Genomic DNA, 18,736 nt, shown 5'->3' with positions numbered 1-18,736 from the left:
ACAAAATAAATGAACTTTTTGCAGGCTTGATGTGATTGAGCTTCTTCGAGGGTGGTACTGGAAAGTGATTACTAGTTACCACCCTAGCACCGATTTAACAGAATTTATTATTTAAACAAGACAATGGTGAATTTTTGTATTCAGAAACATCTGCAGATGTCTTCATACGTAGGTTATCACGGAACCTTCACGTTCGTGACATAGCGACCCATGTAAAATGCGTGTGCCCTAAACGAAAAAAAAACAATTGGAGGAACTAAATAAAATGGAATTTTAAAAGGATTAGGGGTATGAAGCCTGCATATCACTTTAAAAACAGGCCATATATCCTAAGCTTGATTTTACAGTATTCAAGTAAGAATACTCGAACTAGTCATTTAGAATAGGTTCGAAAAGAAGGAACTAAAATACCACACACATGCACACACAGCAATTACGTTGCGTTGAACGATCTATAAGGATCATAAATATAACATCTTTAATTAAATGTACGGGCGGCGGTTTTACGGCATCCACACCGCACAAATAACGCTGATGAGAGAGCAGAATAGTGAAAAACCGAAATATTAAAGAACGCCCAAAACGACAAAATTGATAATATTATAGGTTTGGTTTAGAAATAAAAACAAAGCAAAGGCAAATACATTTAAAATAAAAAGGTCGATTTAAACAGGAATGAATCCAAAACAAAAAAGGTGGTTTTATAAACAAATGATGATTATCAAGATGTGATTCTGAACAATTGTGCCAAACAAAAAATGTGAGTTTTACCATCCCAATTTTGAAAATACAAAAAAATCTTAAATTGTAAAACTACTTTTCCCTCATTTAACACTAAAACGTAGATATATATTTGCAAATGTAACAACTTTATAGCAACATAACAATTTTGGGGATAAAAGATTTACTATATTTGCCTACAAAAGAGTGAACTCACTTTGCTATAGGTAGCTTCTGTAATATCTGTGTTATATATTTGCTTCGTTTCATTTGCCAGCATTTCTATTGGAGTAAGAGAACTAGAAACGTCTAGTTGGATCTTGACTGTACCAATTACATCTCCACTCGTTGACAGCATTGCAATGAACCCAGTGTCAGTGTTATGAACAGGGAGAATGAAGTTTGAACCTTGCGTGTCCGGAGCACCTAAAATAATGTTAAAATTCATTTCAATATGTCAAATTGCAATAGCATCAACATCATCAAAGTCGTCATAAACATTATCACAATTATCATCACAATCATTCTCATAATCGTTATCATTGTCATTATCATCATATACAGTTATCATCGGATTCATCGAGTAATAATTATCTTGACATTTTATTTGCCGTCAACATTAGAGGTATATTCAGTTGTGGCATAAAAACCTGGCACCGAGCTCACAACCACTATCATTGCCGTAGTCCTAGTCTTTGTTGTCTTCACCTTACTTTGCCGTCGATACCGTTGAAGATATGGAAAAGTGCATTTATTTTGATACTTAAAAGTGTCTAAGATCATATATTTATTTTTGCATCTCTTTTCACAAGTTTTAACGGTTACATCATTCCATTGGTATAACGTACTTGTTTTTGACTGTTAAATAAGTATATGTCATCGACTGATATTAAACTTTTAATTTATAAATGATATCTGCAGATTACTTGATGTTCATTTGTAAACAATATAATGCTATGATAACTTTCAATTGTATCAGCTGCTGTAGTTTTAAAGCGGCCTTCAGCATTCATTTTTTTTTGTTCGTTTGAAAAATCCTGTGTTGATTCAAACTTAGTATTTCAATAATTATATCTTTGGAATGTGCATCATGTCTCTGATATGTTGTCTTCAAAACAGCGTCCCGAGAGTTATTTATAGGGCACCAGTGACGTTCCTTTCTAAAAATAGAAGATCGGGAAAGGAATCGTCCGCATATAGAGAGCGGACCGGTAGATTAAAAGGATCGAAGGGTTTTATTATTGTTTATTATTTTATCGATGGCCACCTTAATTCGTTTGATAAGACAATTATATAAAACGATTTATCTAAAAAAATATTTCAATCTTAGAAAAGCTTAAGACCGCTTTAATACAGCTAGATTTATCCCGCAACTTTGCAAATTGCATCTACAGGAACATAAATGATTTTTACGTCCTGTCAAATGTGCTGAAATGAGAATTACCTCATTTAATATTTATGTATATCATTTTATATGTCAAATCCATTTACTTACAATTTAAATGTTTGCATGTAAATGAACAATTTGATTAAGCAACATTTTATGTTTCCATATATATTAGATACTTGTAATACTGTACAGTTTTATAAAAAAAAAAGAAGTTGAAGTGATATACATTACCTTGAATTATTTTTTTGCAGTCCTTTTCCGCTAAAACTAAATTAATAAAAGACAGATTTCAATTTACTTTCAACAAATATAAAAGGGCCTCCATTGAGGCTTTCTGACACGACGGGACTAAAAATATATTTTTCAGAACTGTGTTAAACCAATATCTTCTTTATTGACAAAATCTTTTCTACAGATAATACGTAATTATTACTAGAATTAAAGTGATTAACAAACTATTGTAATGTAAATTCATTTTTGATGACACAGTGGAAGTTCATTACTGTTACTAAACGTATAAACATGGGCAGATATATTTTGTATTAGAATGTTGTATTATCAGCGAGTACGTATTTTTAGCTAATGTAAAACAATGAAGCAGTTTATAACTGAAAAACACTGTTACATCATTGACACCAAAGTGATATAATCATAATGATTGTAAACACTTACATATTTCAAAAGTGGCTGATTTTCCGAGTGCTGACAACATTAGTTTGTCATAGTCGTTTGCCAGTGGAATATTGTCATAGAAAGTATACGTTGAGGTGGTCGTATGCTTAAAAGAAAAACAACGTATATTTTTTATAAGCTGTGAACAATGTGTGCTCATACATTTTATCTTTTCGACCCATTAAAGCGGCATATTGTGATTTTGCATTTACGCTACGTGTACATTTTTGTATTGTTTGTTCGTTGAATTGTTGGGTTTTTAGGTCGCACCAACATGCAAGGCGTCATATGACGAGTCTCCAGGTTTACTAATGGAGGAAGACCTCATGAGCTCCTCGAAACATCATTTCAGACACACACGGGCACTTGAGTAGAACCACCGACGCTCTGTACATATGCCAGCTGGATACTTTCCTTACATGAAAGAACCCAAAGTTCAAGGCGGGATTCAACCTCACAACATGTTTGATGTCAATGACCCTAACCATACGGCTTAAACCTACAATTGACTTACATCACTTACATGTTCACACCGGGTCTTGAACAATTATTGACATCAAAAATAATTAACTCATTAATATATATTGCAAAAATGCAGGAATAAAATTTTGTCGTGTTTAATGACCTATTTAATTAAATGAAAATTTGAGTGTTTTCAAATTAGTAAAATTTATACTACAGTACAACCTCAACAGAGTGGCCTTCTGTAGAGCAATTGCCTCTTTAAACAACTATTATGTCTTCTATAAATAAACATTCACAATAAATTTAAGCATCATTCCTTAGCAAACAACCAAACAAAACGTTGTTCTTCAGAAATTGCAAGGTATGCTTTTTTGTCTGAAATAAGTATTATTTTTTCCAAAAGTAAACAGTCACAATAGATTTAAGCATCACCCCTTAGCAAACAACCCAAAAAAACCGTGTTCTTCAGAAATGGTCAGGTATGCTATTTTTTCTAAAATAAGTAATATTTCTTCCAAAAGTAAACATTCAAAATAAATTTTAGCAGCACCTCTATGCAACTACCAAATCTTTTTTCTCCCAAAAGGGGTTTCTGTTCACAGATTTCACTGCATGTTATTTGTTAACAATTATAGTGATAAAGTAAGAATACCAAAGTTAAATAGTTGTTCCATTGCAACATGTAAGACTGCGGTGCAGAGCAATTTGACACACTTTGTGCTTGTACTATCGCCTCTAAACAAAAATCTCCACACAATTGTACAACGATAGCAGATATTGATATCTGAAACAAAGAAATGACGTCATCATGAATTACGTAAGAATTGGTGAATGATTGTTCAAGAATTCTTATCATTCTATGTTGATTGTGATGTAAAATATTAGGAGTACCTTAGTATTAATGTTTGTAGGAGCACTTAAAGACATAAAAACAATCGTTGTTTTTTTATCTTTAAGTCAGACCGCCAATAATATGGTCATATTGAGCACTACTTCCGAACATTACTTGGTGGATGAAACTTTCGGTGACCCTTCATGTATATTTTCTTGCATATCAGACTGGTTAATTTTACCCATGCTAGAAATTTCATCTGGCATGGTGGTACTAGATAAGTCGGGTAGTATAGAATGGCGTCATTTTAGCGCATCTTAATAAATGAACGAATGACGTCATTTAGGCGTATTCAAGAATGAAAGTTCGTGCCTAGGATGGCGTCATTTCGCCGTTAAGAATACAATTGTAAATTCATAGCTTTTGAAAGGAAATACATGTAGTAAGAGATAAGTGACATTAATTTCCATGAACAATATGTTATTGAGGTAAACCATTTAAAATGTGATAGAATATGGTAGAATATGCACGAAAAAAAATTCACGTGTTTGCAATTCAGATCGGAATATTAGTCTCTCGGGTTCCTGCCAATGGACGACAACTCGTCAAGCCTCGTTACAGCCCAATAGTCGGTGTACCCTTGGGACGGACGGATATTCTGATCCGAGCCATAACATATGACAGATATTATTAATCAGGCACGAACTTGCAGCTTAGTAGAACTACCGTCCTTCTATAAGGTAGCTTCCTCACGTAAAATAAAACAAAGTCCTTGGCGAGATTTGAACCATGGCGGTGAATGGTTGGGGTACGACAGGATACAGGCAGGTTATTCCTTAATTATCTTGCTACAGAGGCCCCTACTTAAATACCTTGTAGCTCTGAATATGTCATTTAAAAATTGATAATCGACTATTCAATAATTGTTGTGTTACTTACCTCTATATTCATTGTTTGGGGAAGTTCTTTATCTATTTCAAGTCTTATCCTTGCAACATCACAAGAAATGATATTAATTTTAACATAATTTGTTCCGTTTAATGTCATGGTCTTGTATGTTACGTTACCGCTTTCTTCATCCTGTGTCGACGTAAAAACAGTCACTAAAATAAAAAAAATAAATCGAATACTAAAAAAATGAAGGTCAGAAAAAAATAATAGAAAATCACAACCTTAAAAACAGATGCCAAAATGCGTGTATATACGGTGGCACAAAGGTGACATGTGTGTGTTTTTATTTATCTCGTGGCCACGAGATACTATGTCGTGGCCACGAGTTACTAAGTCGTGGCCACGAGATAGCTAACTCGTGGCCACGAGATACTATGTCGTGGCCACGAGTTACTAAGTCGTGGGAACGAGATAGCTCTCTCGTGGCCACGAGATACTATGTCGTGGCCACGAGTTACTAAGTCGTGACCACGAGATAGCTAAGTCGTGGCCACGAGATAATTAACCAATCAGATTACACTATGTTTATATATATGACTTTTTTAAACTTAGAACACTTTCTGTTTAAAGTTTTACATGCGACATTAATCTTTAAAAATACTGAAGATATTCACTTTAAACTTGACACATGTCTTAAGGATCATATTAGAAAGTCACCTTCCAAGGCCCATAAATCAGACTTTAATTGTGACTAACTTACAGCCCTTTGTGGGGACAATTTTGTGATCAAATTGGTCAGTTTGTACGTACTACGGCCTGTAAACCTTGTTTATACGATAACATGAGAAGGAATAAGTCCTGGTTTATTTTATTTGTAAGGGACATTGCCCATGGACAGTAGATAGCCTATAAGGTAAAATCCTTGTCTGATGAATAATTTAGAAGGAATAAGCCATGGTTTATATAACCCAGAAAGATCATTGCACCTGATCAGTAGATGACATCTAATAATTTCAAAAATCAGGGTCACAGTGACGCTAAATAAAAAATTATTGACAAGTCAATAAGTTGTATATATGGCACCTTAACAGGCTGGTAAAGCAGGGGCATCCTTGTACTAGTTAATAAGGGAAATTCACATAAATGATGTAATCTGACTGGTTATTTATCTCGTAGCCACGAGTTAGCTAACTCGTGGCCACGACTTAGTAACTCGTGGCCACGACATAGTATCTCGTGGCCACGAGATAAATAAAAACACACACATGTCACATTTGTGCCACCGTATGTATATCAAAAGATACATATAAAAATGTAAATGTATGTTAAAATAAAGTATTTGATAATAAATTCAAATAAGTGATCAAATACTGTCACAATAGCCATTAAATTATACACCTTTTACACTATTTGTAACCTTATCAGCCAAGTAATTCCGAATCTCACTCATAAACAACACGTTTTTTCAGGTCATATGTGAGCATGTTATACATAGAGGATATTGAATGAGTGTGGATTAAATACTAAATTTATTAAGTATTGAATAAAATCATATTTTGCGAGCCTCTGGCGGGCATAACATTGTCATATTCAACGAGTTCAATAAATTTAGTATTGAATCTACAATGTATTTTTCGCATAGCCAAAACTAACGACGGTTAACAGTTAAAAGGCGTGATTTTTCATTGTCCCATGGCCTTACGATAATATTAGCGCGTTTAACGCAACGCAATGGCGTCACTGAAAAATTACTCATTTTAACAGTTTACTGTTCTTATTTTATATAAATGATAAATAGAATATTATATTCGTGTAGATTCAATACTAAATTTATTGAACTCGTTGAATAAAACAATATTATGCTCGTCAGAGATTCGCATAATATGATTTTATTCAACTCGTTCAACAAATTTAGTATTAAACTACACTCATACAATATCCTCTATATATTACACTCCTGCGCCGTGGTTTATGTGAAAAATGAAGTAAGTTCACATAATTTACATGTCTACAGATTGCATGTGAGTGTATTACTACTCACAATAAGATACAAAAAAAGTAATGACAAAGGTTTGTGAGAATACCAAGATCTTCAGCTATACAATTATCTTCATCAATATCACCGTCACAATCATTATCCACGTTATCTCCAGGTGACACAACAGATGATACGCATGCCTGAAAATATGATGTCATAATATTTGAGTGAGACTATAAAAAAGAGTTTGAGCACTACACTAAATTCTGTATTCCGGTATAATTACGGCGAATCTTGCCTTTTCACCCAACGGAATGAACTTTAAAACATCTTATTCAGCTCTTCACACCGATTTATATACGATTATTATGGCGGCATACTTCTGTCACCAGATAACCATATAACTTACTAGTTAATTAAGATGTTAACTAGTTACGTAAAGAGGTTAACTAGTTACGTAACTTGTTAACCTCTTAATTCACTAGTTAGTTATATGGTTATCTGGTGGCAGAAATATATGCCACCATAGATAATGAATGAAAAATTGTATGACCAAGCGAAAAAGGCTATATTGTTTTTGCTTTTTGATCATGATTTCTGCTAGCGTCTACGGTGTAGGTACTGCTCCAACTCTGTAGTGAGTTAAATCCAAAATATTTTAAGATCTTTATAGCTGTCTGTAAACCAGACCGTACCATTTTCTGTAATATCATTCGCTTAAATATATCATGAAACATTTATTTCAAGTGAGCAAGTAAAAAGAACTTTGAATGTTAACCTTTTATCATGACGTTTACATACGAAGTACCTACTATAAAAGTCTTTGTTAGTACAATATTATATTTATATTATAGAGTCTATGCAACAGTAATTTTATCTTTTATGACGTCAAACAATAACATTCTTGAAAATTGGTATTATAATTAACATTGAATTAACTAAATCTTGAAAGAACAAAATGATCAATGTGTTTGCTATTATTTGAACATCCTCTGTATTTTTGTCTTGTATTCATTTTTATTTATTTAGTTATCTATAATTTATTTATTTATTTATTTATTTATTTATTTATTTATTTATTTATTTATTTATTTATTTATTTATTTATTTATTTATTTATTCATTCATTCATTCATTCATTCATTCATTCATTCATTCATTTATTAATTTCATTTTATTTCATTTTATTTATTTATTTTAATAATTATTCTGGTCTTGTACGCAATCAATATACGTGATACAATTTTAGGAGCCTCGTCACAACAAAACCAACATAATGGGTTTGCGACCAGCATGGATCCAGGCCAGCCTGCGCATCCGCGCAGTCTGATCAGGATCCATGCTGTTCGCTATCAGTTTCTCTACTTGTTATAAGATTTGTAAGCGAACAGCATGGATCCTGATCAGAATGCGCGGATGCGCAGGCTGGTTTGGATCCATGCTGGTTGCAAACCCATTATGTTGGTTTTGTCACCCAAATAGCATTCTCGTCAATGTTCGTATATTGCATATTATGCGCAAATAAAATCTTAACCGAGAGAATCACTGCTTTTTTAAAACATATCTTTTTATTACTTCTTTTTCTTTTTTCATTATTAAACATAACTTGTATATGATAATTGGTATATTATAAAAACTATATATAAATACATGCATATAATTTCATAAATATAAGCGCCTAGTTTCTTTGAGGCTTTCGCTGTTATTGTTTGTTTTTGTAATTTTTTGTTTGCCTTTTTGTTGTTGTTGTTGTTTGGTATTACTAAGTGTTTTTAGTTTACTTTGTATGTTTTTTCTTTCTGTTGATGTTGTTTTTCTCTTTTTTTATTTATTCATTTTTCTTTAGCTGGAAATACCTATTCGAACGCGAATTTCTACTTTTTCAATCCACAAATGATCACAAAATATGCAAAAATATAACCATACATTAAAACTGTTTTTACCTTTTTTGTCTATGGTAAATAATGGGTAACCAATATGCCATTGATAAAGCAGGCTATGTAAATACTGAGAGAGACGCTGATGATTGGAAGAATCAATGTCATGAAAGGGTATTGACTATTCTTACAAAGAAGTGTTCAATACTAAATATAAAAAAATGTTTAAGTAGGGCCTAGTAGTGGTTATACAACTGATTATTTATTTATGAAAAAAAGTATTTCGATTCTTTAATGTTATAAATTTACATAACATTTTTTAAAGGAATTATTTTAAATAAAAAGAAAGAAAAGAATACATAAAATAAACAAAATACATTTTTTATTTATTCTATTATCATTATCATTATCATTATTATTATTATTATTATTATTATTATTATTATTATTATTATTATTATTATTATTTTTTTTAATTATTATTATTATCATTATTATTATATAGAGGATATTTGTTTGTTTTGCATGTAAGATTGAAATATAATTTCACTGAGTGAACACAAGATGCAATATTTTCACGAGTGGCGTAGACACGAGTGAAATTATAATAGCTGGTGTTCACAAATGAAATATATTTCAATCTTACATGTAAAACAAATAAATTTTCTTTTTATTTCATGCTTTTTTAAGTGATTTTAAGTATTTTTTTTTACTGATTTTGCCGCGTAACGTCGCGCATTCTCCATTGTGACGTCATCACACCATGACTTCACATCATCAATTTTGAAATATAGGTCTGTTAAATTTCTCTCATTTTGTTACATTTTTAACATGATGTATGGTGACATCGACTTTGTTATCCTAAAGAAGCAAAATTTACGCATGACGGCATTTATTTCTGCCTGTTATTCCATTAAGTTATGATTTTCTTTTCATCCGCATTCAGATATAGTCCGGCTACAGTGAAAATTATATTTGATAAATTTCACTAGTGGTTTATCAGAATTTATTTCATGCTTTCCCGTGTTTTATTGTAATATATCAGATGATTATATTCTGATAAACCAAAATAAATATTGCATCTGGTGTTCACTCAGTGAAATTATATTTCCATCTTACATGCAAAACAAACAAATATCCTCTATATAATCATCTGATATATAGAGGATATTTGTTTGTTTTGCATGTAAGATTGAAATATAATTTCACTAAGTGAACACCTGATGCAATATTTTCACGAGTGGCGTAGCCACGAGTGAAAATATAATAGCTGGTGTTCACGAATGAAATATATTTCAATCTTATATGTAAAACAAATAAATTTTCTTTTTATTTCATGCGTTTTAAGTGATTTTAAGTAATTTTTACTGATTTTGCCGCGTATCGTCGCGCATTCTCCTTTGTGACGTCATCACATCATGACGTCACATCAACAATTTTGAAATAAAGTTCTGTTAATTTTTTCTAATTTTGTTACATTTTTAACATAATGTATGGTGACATCGGCTTTCTTTTCCTAAAGAAGCAAAATCTACAAATGATGGCATTTCTTTCTGCCTGTTATTCCATTCAGTTATGATTTTCTTTTCATCCGCATTCAGATATAGTCCGGCTACAGTGAAAATTATATTTTATAAATTTCACTAGTGGTTTATCAGAATATAAACATCTGATATATTACAATAAAACACTGGAAAGCATGAAATAAATTACAATAAAACACTGGAAAGCATGAAATATTATTATTATTATCATTATTATTATTATTATTGATATTACAATATTGATAATTTTATCAAAGATGGAACAAGAAAATACTTTTTTTCGAAATGTTCATGTTTCGTCAATCTTGCATTACCGGACATTTAAACAAAACAAAAATGTAATTCGTCTTCAATCTCAAATCTTTCTGTTCTCTCGGATTATCTTGATATCTTACTAATTCTAATTTTAAAACAAGACTGTCAAATCAACAATGTCTAAATTTACGTACAGAAAATATTCAAGCAGTAATGGTGTTCATAGCTTTTTGTAGTTGTTGTTGTTGTTGTTGTTGCTACTGTTATTGTTAACACTGATTATTTTGCATATGTGTAAATATACTATACCACATTTGCAAATATTGGAACTTATTTTGATTTAAATTCTGAGGACTGAGTCAAGCTTGATTTTTAAAATTCTTTACGTTTGTAACGTCGCTTTTCATTGGATATTGATGGCATAGTAGTGATGCTTCATATGCAACTCGCGTTATATTGCAATATGCGGTTTTGGTTAAATTGCAATGTGTGGCTCGGGTTATATTGCAATGTGCGGTTCGCGTTAAATTGCAATGTGCGGTCCGCTTCATAGTGCGATCCGACGGTCCGAGTTTATATTGAAAACACCTGTATATTTACGGCCATATTACCTGCCACACCTCTTTATATACACCGTTTCCACATATATCAAAATCTGTAAGTTTTACATAAATTTTCAAGTAGTATTTCCTTTTCATGAATGACGTGTTTTGCCTAAATATTCATGTATATTTTATCATATGTAGAGCTTTAACCGAAATCCGCACTATTTGCTTTTAAATTAATGACAAAATGTAATTCGTTTTTGAAAACATTCAACCGTTTTTTATTTAGTCATTTCGTTTTATTTTTAAATTTAAAATAACCTTCAAATTTGAAAAGAAAATGTAAGAGAAACGGGCTGAAATAAGGTAGATAAATGCTATTTCACTTTTGTTTTTTTATGACATTACATTCAAATGTACGCCACTTTTTGTATCTCGTGTTTAAGTGTATATGTTTATAACTGCCCAGTTGTTAAGTTCAGTGAAAGGAAGGCTTGGAAAACTAGTGCAAAAAACGGTTAACTAATTTACCTGGTTACTCCAGCTCCAGTCAGCATTCAATAATAGAGACGAGCTCCCATCGCAATAGCCATAGCTTGATCGAGTTGGTCCATAAACTGTGGTGCTTGCAGTAATTGGTTCAAAAATTTGAACACTAAAGTCAGTCCCTTCAATGACCGACCAACTCGAGAAGAACACATCCGGAGTTGGTATTACTGGAATAGAATAGCTAGAGTCCGTATCTGTGACAACAGCTATCAAAGTTTGATTGATAGTCGACGACAAGCAGTAAAATGGATTGTCAGCGGTTGTCCATTGGTGAACATGTGGCACAAGTACCATAGATGGCACTCCTGTTACATCGCTGGATTCATTGTATAAGTCAACGGACATTATTTGCAGGATCAGTATTGGTTTAGAAGATTCTATATGGCTGTGCATTTGCCAGTCGATTCGAAATTCAATAAATTCACCTTTATTTGGTAATTTAAATGGCGAAACGCCCGATATACCAACAATAGTGTCTGTCGAGCTAGTTACAATTTTAACAATGTCTCCCGCATCGTTTAAATAATTTGGAGCAGCTACAAATGAATAACCCCATTTCATCACTGGTGGTAGTTGCTCTATCAGGTTAGATAAAGTATTTCCAGATTGTGAAGTTGGAACATCCCGTGCCCCTGAAACCACACCCACGTTGTTGTCTGCAAAAATGTACGTGCCAGTTAAGTCATGTTCACTCTCAAAATGAATAACTTCGTTTTCTTTTATTATGAAGGTAACTGGAAAACCAGGCGGTGCATCTGTCGGTACCTGAACGTCATTAACGCAAACCATAGATGAAGTAACATTGTCTGGAAATATAATATTGACTTGTGTTTCACTAGCGATGCCGACCACAGCAAACTGACAGAAGCCACCAAGAGTACAGTAAGTGACGACGTAATACTCATTCCCTAAATGTTCATCCGGAATCGCAAGGTAGCCTTCTTTCGTCATCATGTTTGCGCTTCCTGTTTGATACACATGTAGAATGAAGTCTGCCGTAGATTCCACCTTAATACCAGTGGCCTGTATCTCGTTTCCGGCTGGAATAAGTTGTTCACAAGATGGAGCGTTTAACGATACCTCTGTGAACGATGTTGCCGCAATACTTGTAGGTGTAATGCTTGATGTACAGTTTTCCACAGCAGAAGAGATAATAGGGTTTGGGTTCATTGTCGGATAAAGTAATGACCCTATGCTGTTTGAATTGATGGTTGTTCGACCAAGAAATGCCACGTGGTATGAACTGCAGTCTAAAGAGAAAAATAATTTAGTACACAGGTAATTTACATCAAGTCGCATGTTATGGTTACACATTTGAAATTGAAACATTGGCATAAATATATAAAAAAAAATCGTATAAGTGTAAATGTTTTTATCACAAATTAATTTAAGTGATTTTAATGAATTAGGCAATGCAATCCACATAAAATTTAAGAAATGAGAAACATTTATTGCAAATATAAAATCAAAGAAATTTGAAATCAGTTACCTGTTACCATGACACAGTTTGCGATTATGCATAATGCTATAGCAACAACCGACGGGAAAAGCGCCATCTTTCCTACAATATATATATAGTAACATAAGAGTTTAAGAATTTATTTTAAAAGCATCCTGAAGGCCAAAGGCTCACGAGGACAAAACTTTAACAGTACATATATTGAAAGTTTCTACATAATAATCTTGTAGCTTTGTTAACTTTTTTATTTTATTTATTTATAAACAAAGACTCATGGCCCTTAAGGGCATAAGAGTGAACAATCAACAAAACAAAAAATAATAATACAAACATAGCATAGAAGTAAATAAGTAAGTCAGGAAGATGACTTATTGAAATTTCAGCATTATTGCTTTGAAAATCAACAAAACAAAACAAAACAAAATAATACAAACATGGCATAGAAGTAAATAAGTAAGTAAGGAAGATGACTTATTGAAATTTCAGCATTTTTGCTTTGACAAAAATGGCTAGATTAAATAAAGTATTTCTGTCTACACATTAGAGCCTGAAGATTTAAAATACTAGGAAAGCTTGAATAATAATTACTGATATATCTGTGTCTTTCATGAGTAAAATAAGTACACTTAAAAATATAGTGAAATTCATCACCTATTTCTTGCTGATTACAAAGTGAGCATGTTCTATTTTCTCTTTCAATGCCAAAATAGCGACCTTTCTCTATAGGAATATTAGAATTGAGACATCTTAATTTACAAAGAGTAATTGCTAAATTTCTTGGTAAACATAGTAAATAATGTTCTTATTTAAATTGAGTTTTAAATAGTCAACAATTTAAACACTAAGCAGAATTAAAAACATCACTATTCCATAAACTGATCACGTAATCGTGATTTTATTACATATTTAATTATTTAAATTTGTAACATTCTGAGTTATCCAAAAATCAGAACAACCAATATTATTCAAAGTGGATTTTACTTTCTCAATCCACTGACAATATAAAATACCCTCTTCATGAAGATTATACAAAATGCGGTACAAAGAAGCACATATTTTATCATTTTTACCATTAACTAATTTACTCCAAAAATTTAACATTCTGCAAGTAATATCATTTTCAATAGGAAATGCACCTAATTCACCCAAGACCATAACCGAAGGAGTTGACATCTTAAGTTTAAGTATATATTTATAAAATTTCAATTGAAACTGAGAAATAATAGAATGATTTTCAAATCCTCACACCTCCGGCCCATACAATAATATTGGCTTAACCATACTGTCAAACAACTGTAACTGAATATCAATTGGCAAACACAATTTCTTTATTTTAGTTAAAATACTAAACATAGCCTTCCTAGCTTGATTTGTCAAGAGCTTTTTTGTTTTATTAAATTTACCATTAAAGTTGAATGTCACACCTAAATAACTAAAATCATCTACAAGCTTCTAGAGGTGCATTATTGAAATAAAATACAGGCTTATTTCTTAATTTACCACGAGAAAATACAACAACTTTTGTCTTATCAGTGTTAAAAGTCAAATGCCATAATTAACAATAATCAATCATGCAGTTTAGTGCTGTTTGAAGTCCAGTTTGACTTTCCGCGAAAACAACTGTATCATCAGCATAGAGTAATAAGTACAACTTCAAGAATACATCAACTTCATCATTACTTAACTGTTCATTTACCTGGTCTGATAAAAACTGCAACCCTTCACATTGTGTAGACATATAAAAAAACCAAGTCATTAAGGAAAATAAAAAAAGCAAAATTGGAGATAGATTTCCTCCCTGACGCATACCTAAACAGCTTACAAATGTTTCTGACAATGCATTATTCACTTTAACTTGTCATAGATATTATGAATAACTTTAAGTATGTTCCCATCAATATTATGTGCTAACAATTTCCTCCAGAAAGCAGTTCGGTTTATACTATCAAATGCTTTCTTGTAATCAATAAAAGAGCAATAAAATAACTTTTTCTTCGATAAGTAAATATCAATCAACATTTTTAAGGAAAAAATATGATCCGTAGTTCCATAACCATTACGAAACCCTACCTGTTCCTCAATTAATAGGCCAGACTCTTCCAAAAAATATTAATTCTAGAATTTAACACTGATGTGAACAATTTACCAAGACAACTTAATATGGTTATACCTCTATAATTATCAGCATTATTTTCGTCCCCTTTATTTTTATAAATAGGTAAAATTATACCCATACACCATATATCTGGAACAATTCCTGTTTCAAGTACAAGATTAAATAAGCTGAAATACAATGGTAATAACAAATCTTTTGAGTATCTTATATACTCATTCAGTATATTATCTTTAGGTGAACATGCTTTGTTATTTTTAAAGTTTTAATAACTTTGTCAATTTCTAAAGACTTAGTAGTGAATGGACGATTTAATATATCATTAAATTCTGAAATTGATTCAATATCAAATGCTGTTAATAAATCTTGAGAATCATCATCACTATTAATATTACGAAAATGATCATAAAATGCTTCTAACGAAACCTTGTTCATTACCTCTTTCCTTTCTCCCGAATATTTTGAGAAGACACCAGTACTCCATAGGTTTTGTACCTCTTAGACTTTTTAATTTTTTAACAATGCTTTCTTGGTAATTACTTAGTTTAGTATTTAATAATTTCTTGTACTTCTTTCTACAAGAAAACAATTTTACGTGTTTTTCCAAAATGGCTTCCTTATCGGTTTTACACCACTAAATACGTATATTGTTGAATATGGAAAAATTAAATGTTATAATTATTCAATTTTAAGTTAATTTACGACTTAAAAAACAATTTGCCTAAAGTTCCTTACCCTATATTACAGAACATCACAAAAGAAGTTAAAGCAGAATACCTCCAGATTCGTTCTTATTCCCATGAAAAGTTTCAAAATGTATTGTGTAAGTAAAAAGTAAAATATTGTGTATTGATCAAAGAAAATAATTAACATATTGCAAATAACACTAACGCTCCACGAAAATTACAAAAAATAGAAGCAAAAATAGCCCTTACTGCGTCAGTAATGCAGTAGAAATATAGTTGTAAATACTGAAAAATGTAAATTGTTACTTGAATTTTTATAATTTTTACTTTTCTTAAAATGTTATAACATCACTCTCAAGGTTAATTTTGTTGAAATATTTTGGCTCATCTGCAGCTTTCAACCTTAAAGTAAATACAAAAATGGCTTTTTCTTGTAGCATTAAACAATAGTAAAGTAAAAAAAGTTATTATCATACGTCTATGATAAAAAAAGTTTTCAAAAGTTTGGCCGTATGCATAATAATTCTTAAAAACTTTAGTAAGATAGTTTGATCCTATAAAGCTAGTTCAGCAAAATTCGTAAATTGGTTGCGATGCTTGAAAAACAAGCACGTACAAATTACTGCCTCGTTTAGCTGGACGAAATACATTTTCTTATTGGAGAGGTCATCAGACCTCTCCATAGTGTTCAGACTGATTGCTGGCGGCATCCATTTTTGCGTATCTGATTGCAGTGAATGAATCTCATTTTAAGCGTAAAATCATTAGGAGCAGTCTACAAAAAAATGTTTTGCGCATGCCCCGTTTCAAAACACGGCTTAACTTAAACGAAAAATTAACATCGAAGTGAACAAATCGGTACATAGAAAAATCGGAAAATATCATTTACGTTACTTAACACTACGTGCATGGATGCTTCATTCCGTAACTGTATAAATCGATTACCGTATTGTTTTTTGAATAACGTTTTACTATTTCGTGTTCTGATAAATAGTTACAGTGAACATTATAGCTACAATATCACCTTGCACTATATATACCGCCTCTGGTCGAGGGGTTAGAGTCGATGACTTTTAATCCAGTAAACTTTCTGGCGTGGGTTCGAACCCCGGTAGATGCTTTTTTTTGTTAGTTTAGCGCGGAGGAAGGTTGTCTAGTACTGGTGTAACTCTCCAGGAACGATGGTTAGGAAACTACCCGCCTATATGACTAAAATACTGTTGGGAAAAGGCGTACAATGAAACAAACAAACATATTATATGACCGAGTGAACCGTGTATTGAACCGGTATATCTAAATAACGCAAAGGGAAATTTTTTGGCGCAAATGGCACAAATTTTATCTCAAGTTTGATTTTCTTTTAATATTGTGGTTGGAGGCATGCAGCTTTATATACTGTTTATTCCAATAAACAGTATATAACAGTATAACAGTATATAACAGTATTTACTGTTCATTCCAATCAAATGATATCAACATTTTTTATGTAAACTTGTTTGATTAACATACTTTATACTCGTTTTGGAAAATGTAGAGGAAATGCTTCCTTATATTTAACAAAACAGTGACCGAAAATTTGCTTATTGAACTTTACAAGAAACTTTTATTTTGAAAATACTTTTAATATATATATTTTTTTTCTACAAAGGGAACTGAATTTAAAATACAAATGTAAATGATATATATCATTTAATTTACATTAAGTAATTTTACAATTTTTTTTTGTAGAAAAAGTATCCCTAATGCGCCAAGAAAAAAAACCATTTCTCCGGCATATAATCCCTTAAAACATTAAAAAAGATGAAATGTAAAACAAACTTTATAAACAAACTATATAATAAATTATATTTTGTTTAATAATTGTAATTTATAAACATTCATTGTGTCTGTTATGCAAAAATATCCCCAAATATTTTCGAATTGAACAATTTTTCCACAGCAGCAAAAAGACCTCTCGCAGGCTTCTTTTTAAAGAAGCAAACTTGTTGTCTTATTGCGCATAAAAACATTTTAGCGATGGTAAGTAGTAATATATAACAGTGCCACAGTAAAACATTTATTATATTGGGATTATATAAATATAGACAAAATAATAAAAATAAGTAAGTAAAGCCTTACCTCAACAAAAGTTAGTTTCCCTTTACAAGAAGATTTTATGTTTGATTTATTGGTTTTAATTTCAGCGGAAACCTCGTATGAATACCTGCTTTCAACATGTTTGATTTGAACTTCAAGAAGCATCCGTTTTAGATATTGATTTCACTTTTCATGAACAAATTACTGATTGCTTATTAAATGGTGTCGCATATTTACTTAAGGAATACACAAAAGTCGTAGAACGAATATAAAAGCTCAGTTCAATGTATCTGTTTATGATTTCATACCCATAGCTTGTTAATATATCTTCAACAAACAACTGAAACCAACGGAATATTGTCTATGAATTTCGACGGGACTTTTAGAATTCTTCGACTTACACGGAATTTTGAGTTAAGCGACCTTGAGTTATGAGAGTCAATTGGTAATTGCATTCAGTCATTTTGTGTTCAATATGTTACGTAAGTTACAATTTTAGTAACAAATTTGCTTTTCTAACTACTCATAGGTCTGCAAGATTCTCATAGGAACCGAGGATACAGTAATTTCGGGAAACAAAGGTTTTGCCGTGCCGTATAAATATGGTCACACTGTACTAATTATGACCCGACAAGTTCTAGACGTAGGCTGAAAGAATATTGAACAATTTCAAAAAGGTTGGGC

General features: G+C 31.6%; 1 protein-coding gene across 1 annotated transcript; it reads right to left on the bottom strand.

The window, feature by feature from the left end:
* Positions 1-937: 937 nt before the first annotated feature.
* Positions 938-18,197, bottom strand: LOC132740550 (uncharacterized; the record flags this gene model as incomplete). Its single annotated transcript, XM_060728472.1, has 8 exons — positions 18,095-18,197; positions 13,208-13,279; positions 11,701-12,968; positions 7,055-7,148; positions 5,019-5,182; positions 3,900-4,031; positions 2,783-2,888; positions 938-1,146 (listed from the first exon to the last, which is right to left on the bottom strand). Coding segments are annotated over exons 2-8 (2,040 nt in total), but the record flags the coding sequence as incomplete, so codon positions are not given.
* Positions 18,198-18,736: the final 539 nt, after the last annotated feature.

Source organism: Ruditapes philippinarum, unplaced genomic scaffold (assembly GCF_026571515.1).
Source record: "Ruditapes philippinarum isolate M1 unplaced genomic scaffold, ASM2657151v2 ctg8797_1_1_1_1, whole genome shotgun sequence".
NCBI lineage: Eukaryota > Metazoa > Mollusca > Bivalvia > Venerida > Veneridae > Ruditapes > Ruditapes philippinarum.
The sequence above is the reverse complement of the archived record's forward strand: the minus strand, read 5'-3'. Positions and strand labels throughout refer to the sequence as shown.